This window comes from Echinops telfairi, unplaced genomic scaffold (assembly GCF_000313985.2).
Source record: "Echinops telfairi isolate 266 unplaced genomic scaffold, ASM31398v2 ScPeMD7_7457;HRSCAF=8495, whole genome shotgun sequence".
In the NCBI taxonomy this organism is placed as follows: domain Eukaryota; kingdom Metazoa; phylum Chordata; class Mammalia; order Afrosoricida; family Tenrecidae; genus Echinops; species Echinops telfairi.
The window spans coordinates 34,321,444-34,341,098 of record NW_022111357.1 but is presented as its reverse complement, the minus strand read 5'-3'; the positions used below and the strand labels follow the sequence as shown (position 1 = coordinate 34,341,098).

General features: G+C 46.1%; 1 protein-coding gene across 1 annotated transcript in view; it reads left to right on the top strand.

The window, feature by feature from the left end:
* The window catches only part of PEX14 (peroxisomal biogenesis factor 14), a 159,130-nt gene that overhangs the window by 111,583 nt on the left and 27,892 nt on the right, over positions 1 to 19,655 (top strand). Inside the window, exon 4 of the mRNA XM_004705182.3 lies at positions 17,372 to 17,500. Within this exon, the coding sequence (XP_004705239.1) occupies positions 17,372 to 17,500 (129 nt within the window). The remainder of the gene's footprint in view (positions 1 to 17,371; positions 17,501 to 19,655) is intronic.

The following is a 19,655-nucleotide window of genomic DNA, read 5'->3' as shown; positions in this document are numbered from 1 at the left end:
CCATCAATTGGAATGCACTAGAGAGTAGTTGAGTTTTTGTTTTCCGGAAGAAGGATGCACAGGAATTTTTTATATTAGTAAGTCTGAAGTTATCTTACAATAAACAAATTTTTTTTTTTTTTGGTTTTTGTTAGGGTTTTTTTGGGCCCCCATTAAATTGTTTTTAAAAGGCCAAACTTTTTTTTGAAGTGAAGGAGAATGTAGACATTTCCAGATAGACAGAAATGGAGATAATTGATCATCAGCCAGACCTGTATTGAAACAAACACTGAAAGGGGTTTGGGGGAGCAAGAAAAGCATTCTCTGTGAAAACAAATTCAGGAAGGAATGAAGAGCAAAGGGCAAATATAAAGGAGCAGTGGTTGTATTAAGTGACAATGTCTTTATTGTGGGGTTTAAAAAGTATATATGCGATTGAAATGCATGACAACCGCAACAAAAGGTGAGGGAAGATGTTGGGGTGTCACATGGTTGGGGGGTGGTGAAAGTTCTCATTGGTATGGGACGATAGTAAGCCCTGGGATGCAGTCGTGAAGCACTCAGGTGCTAACCTAAAGGGTTTGCTCCCTGGGCTAAAGGTGCTTCTGGAAAGATGTATCGCCTCGGAAACCCTCCCTGTAAGGCAGTGCTGATCTACCAGGCCGCTGGGAGTCTAAATCCACTCGAAAGCCGTGAGATAGGTGGAGTTAAGTCAAGGATGTGTTGTGATCTCTAGTGCAGTGGTTCTTAAACTTTAGTCCCGGGGCCCATTCACTCTTAAGAATGAAGATCAATATCCCTCATTAGCCAAGGACCACAGAGATTACTGTTGTAGACAAGATGCACTGATGTGTGCTAAAACTAGAGGTTGGACGTTTCAGGAGAAACAAGATTTGCATACATTCTTAAGTATTTTCCCAAGCAATTTAATAACTGCATGAAGGCAGAAACTCTACAGTAGAGAAGCCATGAGATCTCAGCTGAGTTATCAAAGTCAACATCATTACTAAAAGATAATGGTTGCATCATGGCCTGTGATGTGAGGCATTCAGATTCATCTTTTCTGTGCTATTCTTGCCAAAAGAAATGTATAGCCTCAGCCAAATTCCAAGAAAACATCAGAAAGAAACTTAACTTTGATAAATTGAAGGACATTTAACAACATATTGCCCGATTAACGCTCTTTGAAAATGTTGTGGTCATGAAAGACTAGGAGAGACCGAGTCCCACAGAAGACGACTGTGAAATAACTAAATGCAATGTGTGATCTGGGTAGTATTCTGGAACAGGAAAACCACTGAATGGTAACAAAATTATAAGATGGAAAATATAAACCCCAACTTTTCAGTATTTCCATGAAATGTAAATTTTAGTCCATTGTAAATGGACTAAATACTCAGTTAAAATCAGTTTGCCCAGATTAGATAAAAAAAAAAAAAAAAAAGTAAACCATGCTAAGGGGAGCCCTGCTGATGCATTGGTTAAATGCTTGTGCTTGGCTGCTGTGTCAGACGGGGTTCTCTAGAGAAACAAAACCAGGACACTTATGATTTTATAGATAGGTACATAGATCAGATAGATAGATAGATAGATAGATAGATAGATAGATAGATAGATAGATAGATAGATAGATCCAACACAAGAAATAAACAGCTAATTAATCCACAGAGCAGTACAAATGGCTCAGCTCAACTCACTTCCGTGAAACACTGGAAGTCCTTCAACTCATGAGGGCGGCTGGGTGCAAGTCAAGGAAGCAGACAGCTGAGTCTTCTGTAGAGCAATACAGACAGTCTGGCCACAGGCAGCAAACAGCAGGGCAGGTCACCAACAGTCAGCCAGATGACAGGATCTGACAGTCCCTAGCTCAAGCAATGTGCACACCAGCAGCGTGGTGAAGCAGGTCTCCAAGGAACCTCAATCTCTAGCGACGTGATCCATGGGTTGGTTGTCGTACAGGTAGTGTAGCTCGCAAGTTGAGGCAGAGAACTAGCTAAGGTAGCTGCACACTGGTCCGATCATCAAGAGAGCAAGAGACAAAGGGGAGGCTTGTTGAGCTATTTATCTCTTTGCCCTTAAATTAAACTGCAACCTTTTTAATCCCACATGTGTTTATTGGCCAGGTTGGCACAATAATCATACCTATCACAGTTCTAACCAAAAGGTCAGCAGCTCAGACCCACCAGGGGCTCGGTGGGGAAAAGAAAGGTGTGTCCATCTGCTTCCCTGAAGAGTGACAGCCATGGAAACGCAGTGGGTCGTCCCTCTTGGCCTGCAGGGTGCTATGAGTCAGAAGTGGCTTGATAGCAGTGGTTTTAGTTCAGAACACGTTACATGCTGTTTCCGTCTAGTAAAAAACTTGTAGCATTCAAATAATATCTTTAGCTTAGTTAATCATACATGTTAATTTCCTGATTTATGATAGTCTTGTGGTTATGTAAATTGTTAATATTAAGGGAAACTGGCTATAACTTTTTAGGAAGTCTAAATTTCAAAATAAAGGGTTTAAAGCTAGCAATATGGAAAAATGCTTATGATAAAATGTTAAGCAGAAAAGTAGCATACAGAATCTTATGTGTACTTTGTGAAAGTATGGATGTATAAAAGAAAGATGAAAACAATAACAAAAAGAATAACTGGTGTGTCGAGTGGTGTTAAGACTTATTTTCTTTATTTCTAATAGTGTTAGTTTCATAATTAACAAATTTGAGGATACCAAAGGGCTCGTTTCTATGAGTTATAATTGGTACTGTGTATCAATTTAAATCAAGAAATTTAGAAAGTATCAATTCATTTAAAATATAATGATAAACTCATAGCATGCAGCATAGATGACACTCTTTAGGAAAAATGACTACTTTTTAAAATAATTGTTGAGAGGGGTTTTTATATGCTTTTGGAATCTCTTTAATACCCGAGTTAATTGAGGACAGCTAGATTGTTACACCTATTTCTGTGTTCAGTTTGTTGTACTACGTTGTTTTGATTGAAGTGTATGAAGAAGCTCCAGCTTTGGGTGGACTTGTAGTTGTAAAGGGGCAGTGTTTCATAGCTTCCTCACATGATTAGAAGTAGTCTTCTCTGAATCTACACTAACACTCAGCAAGTGGCTGTCTCTTAAAGATTAGCTGAAATCTTATCAATGAACTTTTTATATTTTGTGATATTAAAATCCATTGATCTTCCATACCCTCTGAATAGATTTCTGTTTTAACCCTTGCATGACTTAGTTTGTAAGTTCATATGTTGGCCATTTGGTGAATGCCAGGACAATGAGGCATACAGATACTCCATGTGTTGCCTGGCTTCTCGTTCTACCTATCTATCTATCTATCTATCTATCTATCTATCTATCTATCTATCTATCTATCTATCTATCTATCTATCTATCATCTATCTATCTATCTATAGTATCTATCTATCTATCTATCTATCTATCTATCTATCTATCTATCTATCTATCTATCTATCTATCTATCTATCTATATCACAGTCAGTGATAGCACTGCTCATCTCATCAGAAAAGTCTTGAGATATTAAGATGTTGCCAAGCCGAACTCATGGGGGCCAGATGTATTACTTTCCAAAATTCCAATTTTCACCTGAAAGCTTAAATTTTATCATTGGCAACAAATACTGCCTAGTTTTCCTTGAAGTAACAGGCTCACTTTATTCATCTTTGTGACAAACACTAAAGTCTGAATAACCACAGCGTATCCATGGTTCTTTGAACTAAGTTTAGTCTTCAGGAGCAAGTACCTGCAACTCGCCCCTGCAGTGCGTCACACAGGTGCCTTCCCCGCAGACACCGCCACACTTCCGCCCTGGAGCTGCTCTTCCTCCGTCTCATCACACAGATGGGAAAAGACAGGAATCCAAGGAGTGAGCTTATGGAGTCTTCCTTGTTACTGCTCTTTACGGCTATTCTTAGGGAAAGTATTCATGCACTTAAAATAATAATAGCAAACCCATAGTATGAAGCTACACAATACTTTTATGAAAACGACTCTGTTTTCTAGAATAATGATTGAGAAGGTTTGTTGGGTGCTATTTTCCCCACAGCTAGTGCAGAGTGATTAGGCACACAGTGACGACTGGGACCCTTGGGAGCCTCTGCATTCATGCTTGCTTGGGTGTCCGCAGTTTGACCACCTTTGCTTCTGTATCCTCACTGTAAATGTCAGCACAGTGGAAACGGCAAATAATGCCTTCGGATGATTATGAAAATTGTTTGGCCTCACTGCCCCTCGAAAGGGTCAGGTGAGCCCCAGGCATCTATAAGCCACATGTTGAGAGCTGCTGGTCTTGGGTAGCCATGTGAAAAACAGAGGAGAACACATAGCTAACTACAAGGTAACAGAGCGGAGAACTGAATTAAAAAGAAAGCAAAGAGAGAGAGATGCAACAAGTAAACAAACAAGTAAAACAAGTCGTAAGGTGGAAACTATTAACATCAAATTTCACTATTTCCATTAAATGTAAATGGACTAAATAAATAGTCCATTAAAAGCCACATTTAACTGGATTCGATTTAAAGCAAAAGTCTAAACTATACTAAATGCTGCTTACTTATATTAGACATACTTTAAATAGAAAGGTATAAGGGTTAAAAGTCAAACTGTATAAAGTAATATACCGTGCAAACATTAACCAAAAGATGCCTAGTATTAAAATCAGATGAGGTAGATTTTACAGTGGAATCGCAGGGAACGAGGGAAATTTCATAATAAATAGAATCACCAGGGAGACTGAACGGGTCTAAATATGTATCTAACAGCACAATTTCAATATACGTAAAACACACCTTGACCATCTCAAAAAATGAGACATCTATAATGGGAGATTTTAAAACACCTTTTCTCAATAATTTGTAATACAAACATCAACATTCAAGATCTTAATAGCTTGATTAAAAAGGTTACCTTGTTTTCTGTATATTGAACACACCTAAGACAGATGTAAAATGTAGCAAAATGTAAAGAATGTGTTCAGAGATACAAATGTATCAGAGATACAAATGAAAACCAGCGTGAGCTCGCACCACACACCCACTGTAAGGGCTAATATTAAAAACAGGAAGAGCGTAGTGTGGGGGGACCAGGACTCGGCCACGCTACTCCAAACTCACTCCCATCGAGCCAGTGCGGACTCAAAGTGGGTTTCCGAGACTGTAACTGTGTCTGGGGAAAGCCCAGTCTTTTTCTTGTGGAGCTGCTGGTGGTTTCAAACTGCCAACCATGAGGATCGCAGTCCAGCATGTAACCACTACGCCACCAGGGCTCCAGTGCAGTGAGGAGTGAAATTGGTATCACTGCTTTGTAAACTTCTGATGTTGTTAGGTACTGTTGAGTCAGTTCTAACCCATAGCACCCAAAGTAAGAGTAAAATTGCCCTACAGGACTTTTTCTAGGTGATAATCTTTTGAGGGGAGCAGATTTCTGGGTCTTTTCTCCTCCCACATCCTTGCAGGGTGCCTGCTACCAAAGAAGATGCTCTGTATCACTCCATGTGCATAAAGTTCCAAAGCAAGCCAAAGTCATGGTAGTATTCCAAGGTTAGGTGGTTCTCCGAGGAGGAGACCTTTAGGGAGGTCTTTAGGCATTCTCGGGTTTTGATACAGGTGTCTTTACTGTATGAAAGTGCATTAAGCTGTGCACATAAGAAATGTGTGCTTTCCTGTAGACTTATTAAATGTCAACAAAGGTGTACATAAGTAAAACGACCACAACACCCTCTTTCACACCCATCACAGTGGTCCAGCTAAGAATTGCCATGTGGGGAACAGGCCCACACATTCTGGTGGGAATGGACGTGGAAACAGCCTCCACGGAGGCACCATCAGAGCTGTACACACCTGAGCCCTCCTTCCAGGAACATCCTTGTACAAACAGCAGGTGCAAGGGCTTTGATCGTGGGTTTTTAGCAGTGAGTGTTCTGTAGGGGACAAGTTAAATAAATTACGGTGTATCCATAATGGAATAGTATAGAACCCTTAAGAGAACGGGAGAGCTCTCTGGGTGCATTGTAATATGGAATGCTCTCCAAGGGACATTAAGTGAAAATGCCAAAGGTATAAAACAGGATGTATACTATGCTATCGTTTATATAAAAGTATATGTGCACACATACACATATATGTGTTTGTGTATTTTTAGACTGCTGTGCGCTGCAGAGTCAGTTCTAGCCCGCAGCAACCCTACAGGACAGAGCAGCACTGTTCCCTAAGGTTCTGAGACTGCAAATCCTCCTGGGAGCAGCCAGCCTCCTCTTCTCCCAGGAGCAGCTGGTGCGTGCGGACAGTTGACCTTACACTTGGCAGTCCAGTACTTACCTCTGACCCCAGGACACCACTGGGGCTCTTCTTTCGTGTACAAGAATCCTTAAAAAAGTTCATAGACAGTGGAATTTTCCCACACACTCTGAATCCTCTTCCCCCAATTTCCTTTTGTATCTATAGGATTCTGAACTATCTGAAATGATCTACTAAATATTCATTTTAAAATGTTCAAACTCCTGTAGAATGCTATCATGCAGGAGACATCCTAGCAGATATGCATTGCCCTTCACACTGAGAAAAACCACCATTTCTTTGATTTGACAGCAGATGACATCAGGAGCCCTGGTGGCGTCGTGGTTTATGTGTTGGACTGCAGTGTGAAACTACCAGCCACTGCAGGACAAAGAGGGCTTTCTACTCCCTTAGAGAGGTGCAGTCTCGGAAACTCCCCGGGGCAGTGCTTCTGTCCGATCAGGTCGCTGTACGTTGGAACTGACCCGACAGCATTGAGTCTGTTTGCTTTGTTTGACATAGTTAGCGCTCCATCCTTTTGGCAGGGTGCTCAGAACATGTGGTCGTGTGGAGTGGGTTGATGAGGGAGCAGCAAATGCAAGCCTCCCGTCTCATGCACAAGGATCCTTGGTGGCATAGTGGGTGACAAATTGGACTGTGAACCCGCAGTGAGCAGTCCACACCCACGCACTGCTCTGTGGGAGAACGCTGAGGCAATCTGCTTCCACAAAGCTGTAGTCTCGAGCACCCACCCAGTGGGGCAGTTCTACTCTATCCTATAGGGTCACCGTGAGTCGGAATGGACTTGCTGGCCGTGGGTCTTATGGTGCCTCATATTTAAATGCTGGCTGCTAACTTAAAGGTTGGTTAACCTTTGTTAACCTGAGGGTTCAAGCCCCCTGTGATTCTGTGGCTGAGAAAATCAGGGGGTCTCCTTCAGGAAAGATTACCGCCTCTCTCTGTCACATGGATGTCGGAAGTAGGACTGCGTCTAGGGCACAGCATTTGTTGAGTGAAATGCTGTGCCCTCCCCCACCGTTTATAGTGTGATTTCCCCTCTCTTTCTTGCTGAATGTGTATAAATTGAATTTAGGCTAAGTTAAGGATGATGCAAACTCTATTGCTTCCTTTTGTTTTTTAATGTAATTGAGATCATACTATGAATATAACGTCTACTTTTTTTCCCCTCTTAATGTATCAAAAGCCCTTTCCTATGTCACAGAAAGTGTTCATATGAATGTGAACACTTGAATAATATTGTGTTACTGAACTGTATCATAATTTGCATAAGGATTTCTTTTTATAGACACATTGTTTAATCTTTTGTTATTATTAAAAATAATATTAATACAAAACAAAAAGAGCCAGATCCACGTCTGTCGAGTCGAGTCTAACTGATAGTGACACTACATTATTATTTTTTTTATTTCGTCGACGTGAAGGTGTGGACATTTTTAAAATAGTCATCATGGAGAGCCAACTTGTCTTTGAGATGGTTTCAGCTGGCACTTCCACAGCACCCTCACCAGCATCGGATTGTCTCGTGTAAAAATCTTGTTTACTTTGAAAATGCACCAGCCATAGTAACTTGACCGACGCACCTGAATGATGTGCTGCAGGTCAGGGATATCCATTTTCTCTTCACCAGATACCAACGTTTGGAATATTTCCCCCAAACGAGCCCTGTTGGAGTAGTGGGTTATGTGTTTGACCCGCTAAGCACAAGGTCAGCAATTCAAACCCGCCAGTAGCTCTACAGGGAAAAGGGAGGCTTTCTACGCCCTTAAAGATTTATAGCTTCCAAAACCCACAGGGCAGCTCTCCCCTGTCCACGTGAGCCAGAATCGACCCCGTGGACTTAAACTATGTGACATGTGTATCTCAGATGCCTCATCCTTCTTCGGAGAAGAAAGTACCAGCTTCCTGAGGCCATGGTTGTCCCGTGGTCACCTGGCTTGTGTGCTGCTCGGTTCCGTGGGCGCCACACGTGGTGTGCGCGAGGCCTTGGAGCCTTGGGTCTCAGAGTCCCTGAACAGGGTTATTGCTGGGATTCAGAGGCTGAAAATCAGAAACGCTGCCAAACACTTGCTGGCACTTCAGTCGAATATGTTTTGGGTGGAATTTGGCTTTTCAGTTTATTCTGTATGTTTTTCTTTCTTTTCTCTTTTACCCTCTGAAGTTTGTTTACATGTGTCATTTTTGTTATCAGGTTATCAGTAAAAGTGTGCTCGAATGTATGTGTGTGAAAACATGTGGGTAACAGGAATTTATAGATACAGGTATCCGTGGAGGTGTATTGTCTGTGAATATACATACATGTGATGTATACATCCAACTGTATAGCAACCTTCTTAACGGGGAGAAAGGAGTCTGCTCTTAGGGAAGATGCAGTCTTAGCTCTCACATTGCCTATCAAGCCAGCATGTGAATATTTATGGCTTCGTTGAGGCCTACAGATTCCTCTCTCTGTACACTAATACTGTTGACACTGCAGCAATACCAGACCCATGTGAGCTACCCAAACAGACGGCGACAAAACAATGCATGTGTTGACTTATTGTAGGACCTGGTATAATGTGGTACTATCAGAGGAACATGAAGATGTTTTTTAAAAAGTCTAACAGCTGCCTAGTAGTTTAAAACTTTAGTAAGTAAGTGGAATGCCAAATAACAAGCCTTCTGATCACACACTTAAGATTCAGGACGTAAAAGAAAATGCCGCGCGAACATTTGTCGTCTCGGCTAGATGAGTACAGCTGGCGCCCCAGGACACTGACCTCTGGTGACCAGGATTTCTTTGAGGAGCAAATCAGAAACAACAGCAGAATCTCCGCCTTGATGGGTCCCAGGCAGTAGGGTTGTGCCCCAAATCCGACTTGTTTCCAGTAACATATGAAACAGCGCCTGGCTGCCCCCTTCTCCCGCCACCCCCCCCATCCTAAAGCAAATGTTTGTTTTGCTGCAGTGATGGAAACATTTCCATTGGTGAAGCAAATATTTAGAGCTGAAAGAAACATTTGGGCAGCCAGGATGTGTCAAAATAGAACAGATGTCTGCCTTTTAAAAACACATTAGAAAAAAGGGGCGGTGGGGGAGGGGAGCCACCTTGTACTTGACTGCTGTGGTTTTAACCACAATGGGTTAAGCAAGAGATTAGAAGCCGGGACCTCACTGCAGTCCCAGCTCCCGGCCACATCTCCAAACAGTTCTCTCTTGGCTGTTCTCCTCTAGAAAATAAGGATAAACGCTGTACGAAATTTTGTCCGGGATTAAGCATGTCCTCCCCGCACCACCAATTTTATTTAGTCTTAAAATTTTTTTCCCTTTGAATCCGAAATATATTCACGTAGAACACATTTAAAAGGATATATGACCCAGTGACCAATCTGCCTCTGCGCGCTCTCGCGCCCTCTCTCTCTCTCTCTCTCTCTCCTTTCAGACACAGCCAGTGGTACCAACTGCTTGCTTGTCTGGCCTTCTTTCATCTCCACATGCACGCAACTAAATGTTTATGTGCATGTGTACGTATATTGCTGCTCAGACTCCATTTTGAAATAATTAAAGATTCACAGAAAGTTGCTAAAACATTATATGACCTCCCATGTACCCTTCTTATATTCCCCCACCCCACCCGCCACCCCCCATGCTACACAGTCTGTTTGCTTTTCTTCTGTCGGGAGGGAGGAGAGCTGATTCTTGCAGCTTGCTGGTTGACAATGTGCATCAGATGGCGGATGTGAGCGACATGTTAGGCTGGTCATGCTGGAACTCCTCTTGGAAAGAGGTCCCGGGATTTGGGGGGCCTGCTTCTGCTTTGGACCTTACCACGGGCTGTGCAACAGAGGGGGGTGACCAGAGCCACACAGACTGACAGCAGGACGACCCAGAGGAACTCCAACTTTCTTCCAGTTCTGAATTGCCTTGGTTGTCAAAGGCATCACGCACTCATTCACTCACACTTCACTACTTCTTCTGAAAAAGAGGAGAGATTTGAGTAGTATTCCAAGCATTTAATCCTTTGGCTTTTCCACACATGGACAAACCTGAGTTTGACCTGCTTGGCTGTGGCCTCGAGGTAGCTAGCAGTGGTGTTCCTTATCATCACTCCGGAGGTCTGGTTGCTCTCACTGGCAGAGGCCTGACTCGTCAGCCTGTTACCAAGCTCTGCTGGGCCGGAGTCTGCTGCCCCTGACAGCGGACAGCGGCCTATTCATCCTGGGGAATTGACGACCATTGAGCAAAATCAGTTCTTCTTGGTTTTTGTTTCAAAATTAGTCGAGAGATTTAAAAAACGCAGCAGTAGCTGCCTGTAGTCTAAAACCCACGGCCATTTGATGCATAGTGACCCTGTTGGACACAGTGGAGTGGCCCCATAGGGTGTCTAAGGTTGTAATCTTGACCTCAGCAGACAGCCACATCTTTAACCTTTGGAGCAGCTGGTGGGGTCAAAATCCTGACCATTAGATAGCAACTGAGCGCTCTACCTGTTCTACCACCATGGCACCTGCCTTTAGACTTGATGTAAAAATAGACATCCTAGCTGCTGATTGGAAACCCCTCCCAGTCTTTCATAGGAGAGATGTCAATTTGTGTTACACAGGGGGGCAGCTCAGTTCTGTCTTGTTCACCAGTTAAACTACTCCCCAGAGAAGCTCAATAAATTTTATAGGGAAGTTTCCTCCTTATGCGGAAGGAGCCAAGCTCAATGACTGGTGTGGCTAAAGTAATTTAGGGCTCCCGGGGAGTGTGTCTGCGGAATCGAGTGTCAAGTATAAATAAATGTACAGAAACTTTGATGGGGGCCGTTTGGCTGTGTCGTTGATCCCTGTGGGCCCTGTGACCGACCCCAGCCTGTCTGATTGGGAATTAAACTGGGCCCACGATCTAGGATTTAGGTCATTTCTGACCTGGTCCTTCTTCCCATCTCCCTGGTGGGGGTGGTTTCGGATCTGGCCTGCGATAGTTACCAGCTCTCACCACTTACCCTTTGAAAAATCTCCAAACTTGGGCTTGCAAGCAGGCAAGTATGATTTTACAACCTCCTCTGCTTTTCTGAAAGGCAGGGCATGCCAGGCTCCCCCCACCCCCACCCCACTGACCTCCAGAAAGCAAACTTGCCAGGTTCCCTCGTCTCCACTAGCCGGGAAATACATTGTGTGCTGGCTTTTTCCGCGGTAATTTATACGAGCAGACGTGGCCAGTGATAGCCAGTGTCCTTTTGCCTTTGTGTTTATTTTTCTTCCACGTTTCATATATTTAAAGGATATATTGTCTTCATGGTTCACTGGTAGAAGGAGGGGATTGGTGCACGTTTTGATGAGAGATTCCCCAGCTCTCTGGGGGTTGAGGTGAGAATTGTATTCTTAGTTAGATTTCTTTGTTTCTTTCTCTCCCCAGATGGCAGGAGGCAGTGTTTTGCTATTTTTGAGATAGCGATTTCTAGAAGGATACTGAGAGGGTTCCATTTCAGGGTCTTTCCCAGCAACTTTTCCTCCAGTTTGTTTGAACTTTTCCCCATTTAGAGAGAATGGAAAGTCTCAGGTCTTGTTCTTGAATTTACATACCAGTGTTAGAATGGTGGGAACCAGCCCAATCACAGGTCGATTTTTTAAAAGACGCTTTCGTACCGGGTAATGATACTTAGAACTAGTTTTCTCAAAAGCAGTTTTTGTTGCTTGGGAATAATTAATCATCAGAGGTGAAAGAGCAGTTGGCTTGTTTGCTTAATATTTTAACCAAGAGAATTAGACAGGTTGGGGAATGGGGGGAGAGGGATGGAAGTGTGGGTGGGGGAGGCCCCATAAACAAGGTGATATATAATATTTTTTTTGTTCTCCTTTTAAATAAATACCGATCAGCTTTATGTTCAGAGACAATAGGAGCCGTTGGCTTAAATTTGCAGTTTACTGTATTTATGGCTGTAATATCAAGGTGCTGCCGCCGTAATTTCATGCCCCAATGAGAAGAGCAAGGTCGAAGCAAATGCTTCCATCGGCATCTGCTAACACACTAACTCATAAACAAGGCCCGGCTGGATCAGGTGGCACGGAATAATACAGGCTAATGAAATACAGCACAGCTTTCCATTACTGTTAGTTTTTACAGTGTCGTCATTACGTATAATTTATGTTTAAAAAATTCAATTTTATACAAGGCACTGGGAAATAGGGGTCTACAGGTCATCCAACGACTTTTAGAGGCTCAGAGAGTCCTTATTGTACTCTACTGTTCTAACAAAATGTTAATAAAATAAAATAAAACTCCCTTTTTCCTTTCCCCTCCCCTCACCTTTTCTGAGAGAGTTGATTTTTCTTTTAATTTGGGGAGTGTTTTCAGCCGGCTGTCTTCCTTCCCTGCCTCCTCCCTGGCTGGAGTGTGCCTGGGGAGATAGGTAGTGGTACTCTGAGAGAGGTGACCCCCGGTGTCCCCAGCCCCACATGAATTACCTCAGGCCTGTAAACAGCGGGGAGGAGGATGACCCCAAGGACAGCCCCGAGCTGCCACCCTTGGCTGCCGGCCCTGTCCCTTCATCCCAGTCAGTTTTATTAGAAAACTCCGGCCAGACCTACGGGTGCCACCAGCCTCGCTGTTCTTCCGCCTGCTCCTGACCCCGTCCAGCCTGGCTGCCATTGGACACGAGGGCTGCCCAGAGCACTGCTGCCTTTTTGGTCTCTTTCATCTTTTGTCCCCACCTGGGCATGGCCACTGAGCCATGCCCAGTAGTCTCTGGGGACAGAACTGAGGGGACTGATTGCGAGAAACCTTGCCCAGCCCGTCCATCCCGCAGAGCAAGACAGCCCTTCCCGGTGCCTGGTTTGGCCTCAGTCCTGGGAAAGGGCCCCGCAGCGCTGTCCCAGCCAGTCGCTGTTTGGATTTGTTTGCATCTTAACAGACACCTTCCGAAAGAGAACAAGAATTTGTTTTATCTTCTAGGGGATGGAACCGGGCAGGCGGGGCAGCCCTGGGGCCCTCCTCTTCAGCTGCGGAAGCCGGGAAATGGGACTTCAGTGATCAATGAGGGAGGGCTCACTAGTGTTCTTTCAGAAGTTACCCAGCCGTGGAGAGCTTTGGAAAAGAGATCTGAGAGTTGGCCAGTAGGCTGCTCTTCCCTGAAGAAACTGATTTGGAGGTGTGGGGAGGTGGAGTCCAGAGACGAAGACGTCTGTCCTGATTTGGGGTGCATGGCATTTGGCTTCCTTTGCATTGCCTGTCTGGCAGATGAGACACTTGTGGATCTGTGGGGGGTGAAGTGACACTGGGCCCCCCAGAGACTGGAGCCTCACCCTTTCTCCCACTGGCCAGCTCCTGGGCCCCTTGCTCCCACGGCTCTTGGCTAAGGCTAGTGAGAGGTTGGCACGAAAGGAGGCCTTTCTTACTTTCATTTTCTCTCAGTAATGTATTTTCATTGCCAGTGCCAATGACTGTGGGGTGGGGGTGTGGGATCGGTGGATCCTGAAAATGGCCAAATGGCAGCAGTGCGGTAATGGAAAGATGCGAATGCAAAGTGCTCCTGGTGTCATGGAACGCAGGCAGGCGTCCTCAGTCAGAGGCGGGCTCAGGCTTGATGAAGATGGACTAATTCTTCCAGCGCGCCAGCCGCTCGAGGAGCACTGGCAGTGAGGGGAGGGCAGGAGGAGGCTCACAGCCGCAGGACGGTGAGCCCTGCGCACGGTCCCTCCGCTCTGCACAGCCCTGGCTCTGTCCCTCGGTGGTTAGATTATTCTTTGCAGATAGCAATCAACTGGAAGGAAGTGTGTGTGTCTAATTTGCATGAGATTATTTAAAACAAAAAAAAAAGGTCTGCATTAGTCAGGGTGATGGTAAACAACGCAAAGAGATGCCTTTTATAATATAGCCTGAGCTCAGCTTTCAGAGCCAAATATAATTCACTTACAACTGGCAGTTTCCTTTATTATTCCTTTTAACCTTTTGGATTCTGCAAGGTCTCCATCAGAGACTCTTGAAAATCACTGGTTAGCTGGGCAGGGGTGATTTGGGGAATGGAATGAAGGAACCCAGATATCTTAGTGGGTAGATCTTGGGCAGTATTTAATCCCTAAAGAAGGGCCACTTCACCCCCAGGTGACAGTCCCAAAGGTGGCCAGCCATTCATAACAAACAAACAAACAAACAAACAAACAAACAAACAAACAAACCCACTGCCATTGAGTTGATTCTGACTTAGTGGTCCCATAGGACAGCATAGAACTGCCTCTGAGCGTTTCTGAGACTGTAACTCTTACCCGTAGCAGAAAGCCTCATCTCCTATGGAGCAGCTGGTGGGTTCAAACTACTGACCTTAGGATTAGCAACCCAACATGCAACGCACTATGCCACCAGTCCTCCCGAAGGTGGGGACAGTGTGCAGGAAAGGAATGTTTAGGGAGTCCTGGGCTCTGGGGCAGCATGAGGCTCTGCTGCCCACCACTGTGGCCTGAGAGTTTTCCTGGAGTCATCCCCACAAGGGCCCACCAGCTGTGTTCTCTGGTGGTGTGGCCCCCAAACAGTAGTCCTTGGCTCTTATCTGTAGATGGGTGTGTCTGGGCTGGAGGTGGGAGAACGGTTAGCTCTTATCAAGCCCCTATACAAGACTGATGACTTAAGGCCTAATTCCTGGATCTGTCTTTAGATGCCTTGGACCAAGGGACACTATGGGAGATGCAGGCCTGGGTTGTCCTTGAAATGACCAGTCTCTGACTCGTACGGTCTGGGGCCTGTTTTTCACTCTCCATGTGCCTCAGTTTCTTCGCTTTTAAATGAGAAGGGGTGATTGGGATAATGGTTCAACTGTGAAATTCTGTTATTAAGTGTTTAAAAAAGAGATTCATTTTATGTAACTAAATCAAAACCCTGATTCTGTCAGGGAAGGAGGGATATCAGAATTCCAGCCAGTGTAAATTTAGAGCCTCCAATGATAAGGTCTCTGAAAAACAAGAGCGGAGCAGGAAGTGCTGAAACCCTTCCAGGCAGGGTTCGGCTGGAGTCGTGCACAGGGCAAGCTGTGTTAGGAAAAGTGGCGCTGTGAAAGGGCAGGGCAGGGGTCCTGTTCCTTTAAACCAGCTCTGCTCTCAGGGCCGCAGCTCGGTCCGTAACTTACTGTATATTTCCCCAGTGTTAAACATTATCGCACTTGTTTATATTTGAAAGAGCCAAAAGGGAAAATGAGAATGCAACTGAATGCTCCTTTTGGGAAAATTATCCTCATTTGCAGCCCGTGGCTGACAAGGCACACGAGCCACCGGGTTGATAAAAGTCCGTGTTGTGCCAGTGACCATCAGCCTGTGCTGACGCCGCGGATGCCGCCGCCTTCTCTAATGGCCGATTATGAACTGGTGACAGCGCCGACTTTCCTACTAGGTCCCGGAAAGGGGTTCCCTTTCCTCTTTAGTGGGCGTGATTGACTGTCCCTACAAAGGCTGGAGTCCGGGGAGGCACCTTCCCGGTGGGGAACCATGGTGGTCTCCGTTTGCCTGGGTCTTCTGTTGATCCTGCCCCTGTGCTTCTTGGGATGCCAAGTGACAGGTAGCGCAGCCCCTTTTTAGCCAGTTGGGGGATTAGGGAGGAGAAAAGTCACCTGTCTAGGTCCAGCATGCTCAAACATAGCTAAGAGTCAGGAAGGGATCCTCGATGCTGGGACGCTTTCTCCTCGGCCAGCAGTCTCTTTGTGAGCCTGGTGCACCTCGGCCAGTGCACAGGTGTGGCCTTGTCCGCACTGGGCACTTTTCCCGGCAGTGCAGGGCCGCTCCACAATGCCGTTCTCCCCTGCCTGGCTGCAGTGGGGCCTGGCAAGTCTGAGGGATGGCTGCGGCCACCTCCTGTGCCAACATGGCACAGGGCCGAGCTGTGCTCCTCACATTAATGTGTGCCATCTATTAGCCCCTTGGCACGGAGTGTGAGGCACCATGCTTTTGAAGATGCTGATCCTCAGAACCTCCGTTTACTTCATTCACCCCCAGGGGCAGATAGACTGTGCTATGGGCCTCTAATGGAGAGCTGCCGACCAGATGTGGAAAAGCTCTCGGCTCGACTTTAAAAGCTCTGGGTTGCAGGGCCGGAGATTGGGATTCCCGGCACAGCATGGGCCAGCCAGAGTGCTCTTCGGCAGCAGGCGGGACCTCCCACCTGCTTTGCTCACTCCTTGACCAGAGAGCACTCTGGTATCCCCTGACTTCCCGTCTGGGTGGGCCTTCCTCAGACCTGTGCGCCACGCTTCGCTCCGGGGCTGTGGGTTCTTGGGAGCCCAGAGTCACCGTCCGGGCCTGCCACAGACCGAAACAGTTCCAGCTGTGTGCCCACTGAAGTGCGGTCAGCATGGCTTTCCCACTTGCCTTCCACTTTTCCCTGGGCAAATCCTCCCCACGTGTTCTAGCCACTGCAGATGGCGCCCTGCGACTTCCCCATGCCCCTAGCTCCATGTGGCTGAGGGTCGGGAGGCTGAAAAAAACAAAAGGAAAAGGGGGGAAGGCAAAGTAGCCAAGGGCGATACAGGCAGCCTTTGAGAGGCGAGAGCAATAATCATTGGAAAGTTTGGGCCTGGCCTTGTTTTGATCTGTTTTCTTGTTTTATTTTCTTCTTTACATTCCATATCCCATTCATACTAATCACAGTCGGTCCTGATTTTTCTTTTTATTTCTGCATTTGTCATAAAATAAAGCAAATTATTCCCGTCTTCGGAAACAATCTAGACTAATTAGTCGTCTCACCCAATAATTAGTTTTTTGTTTCCCTGTCTGTTTTCATGCATTATTGTTAGTTTTCTCCCCTCTTTTTTTAACACCATTACAGATTAAAATGAGCCACATTTGCAGTTGATGGTATCTGTTTTCAGGGGAAGAATGGAGAATTGCAGTACGGAGCGACTTCAAAAGCAGCAATAAACTCAAGGATAAATTAAGGAAATTGAATGAGCCACATTTGGAAGCAGTGTGGAGGCTAATATTCTGTCGCTTAAGGTTAAATTGCAACTGAGAGAGGTTCCGGAGAATCTGAAATCGAGGCGGCAACTTCCCAGGGTGCTCGGCAGCCTGTGGCTGAGAGAGTTTCTCCTGTGCTGCCGTGGACGGGGGACCGTACTCACCCGCCATTCTGCCCTCTCTCCCCCAGGGCTGACGGATGAAGAGATCGATGTGGCTTTCCAGCAGTCGGGCACCGCTGCCGAAGAGCCCTCGTCCTTGGGCCCAGCCACACAGGTGGTTCCTGCCCAGCCCCCTCACCTCCTTCCTCAGACATACAGTAAGTCGCCCACTCCCACTCCCTCTGTCAGCCTCAGTGTGAGTCGGGACTCTGGCCCGAGAGCAACGCGTTGGTCTCCCAAACGCGGTGAGCCCGAGAGAAACAAGGACTCCCAGAAAGGGCCTTGGGTGTTTCCAGAAGGAGGTGACCCCCCAACCCTCTTCTATGCAGACTTTCCAAGTATGTGACAAAGTGTTTAAACCAGGGCCAGGGGCCGGAATAAGTGAGTTTCTTTCCCTGGGCTGGTTCCCTGCATCTGTCGGTCCTGCTTCCATCCCCTTAGGTCAGCGCACTTGAATGTCCCTCTTTTCCTTACTGAAATAACTTCTCTCGGAATTTTACTCTTTCAAGTTAATATTAGTCAGGTTAGGTTGGCCTTTTTTCCCTTCCCCCTTTCTCCCTTGTTCCTTCTCTCCCTTCCAAGCCCTGGCTAGAAAACACTCAAGGCCGCTCAGTTGATGCCAGCTTACAGCAGTCCTATAGATAGAGGTGAACTGCCCCATAGGGTTTCCAAGAGCGCACATAGTGGGACTCAAGTTCAAGAATATCCCATTAAAATAGAAAGGGCCTTTTTGAATGCTGATTTTTATTATTACCTGAGACCGTGGCCCCTGAGGGGGTTTGCTTTCAAATGAAGACTACTTTAGGTATAAAGTTCGCACCCGGTGGTGTAGTGGTTACGCATTGAGCTGCTAGCCACAAGGTTAGCAGTTCAAAACCACCAGCTGTTCCCTGGGAGAAAGATGAGGTTTTCTACTCTTGGAAGGATTCAGTCTCAGCAACCCACAGGGCAGCTCTCCCCATGGGGTGGCTCTGAGTCAGAATTGGCTAGATGGCAGTGAGACATGCACACCTTTAAAATATTGCCAGAACGCCTCCTTTCAGTCACACAAAAACGAAGAAGCTATGGGAAATAGTTCAATTGTATTTCTTTATTTCATCCCTGAACCTGTTGTCTTCAAAATGCCTTCTATGCAATAATTGCCCTTATTTTAATTGGATAGCTCACACCTTTTATGTTAAAGATTCAAAATCGTGTTCGATATTTAAAAGAAGTATTTGAAAGTGAGGAGTTCATTTCATTTTGACACCCCCTTCCCCCCAATCACATGACCTGCTGCTGCCATCTTACTCTCAGCGGGCCAGTGGCGGCCACCGTGGACTCTGTCAACCTACAAGCAAGGCCTGCGCTTCCCGGTGCGGCCCACGGCTTCATCTGCCACAGATCTCCCTTCTTTGTCTCAGGCTGGGTGGCTGAGGCCAAGTGGCATGCCCTCTGGCTTATCACACCCAGCGCTGCCTGGTGAGCACACTCACTGATGATGTCATGACCTCTTAGGCCAGGGGAGCAGGGGGGTCCGTGCCGCGCTTTGTATGTGGGCTTTAGAGTCATCGGCAGCAGCCACTTGTTGGCTTGGGACTCATCTGGCCTCCCTGGCCAGCAGGCGTGATTTCCGGCCACAGTGTTTGCTCTGGGTCACTAAACACACTTTGTGTGTTTCTTTTTACTCAATGGCAAAGTCCCCACACTCTCTTCTTCAGTTGTGTCCCTGGACCCAGCCGCTGCTTAATGGGATTTGCCGAGGACAGGCAGTGGCAGCTGGGGTGCAGAATTTTCTCAGATGCACATCTGCTCGATTCCAGCTGTTTCCTCCCATGGCTTAATACCAAACAGGTCTCTCGGCTACTTGGAAACTTCCTGCTCCGAACGAATTATTCTGGTCTGTCACAGAGATCGCCTCAGACATCATGCATTTTGCCGCCTCTTCATAGAGGGGCTAAGCTCTTAGTCTTTCTGAGAGAGACAAGAGCAGGGGTGGGGGCAGGGGATGGACGTGGGGGGGGCGGCTCAGTCATTTAAACCACCCTCAGGTCCAGACCTCACTGAGAAAAAGCATTTGTACATTTAAGTATTTGGTAGGAGTATTTTTAAGAGTCTCCCAGCGCTAACAATATAATACATCTTGGAGACAGACTCCTTCCTGCTTTGACACCAGTATAAAAACAACGGGAAGAGTTCACTTTAAGAACCTGAAGTTTCAGTTGTCACTGTGCAGCTTCTTTCTGCAGGTACCGACACGGCTCCTTTCAGCTCCGGCACCGCTACCTCTCTACTCCTGTACTTTTGCCAAGAGGTGTCAAAACTGCTGCAAAA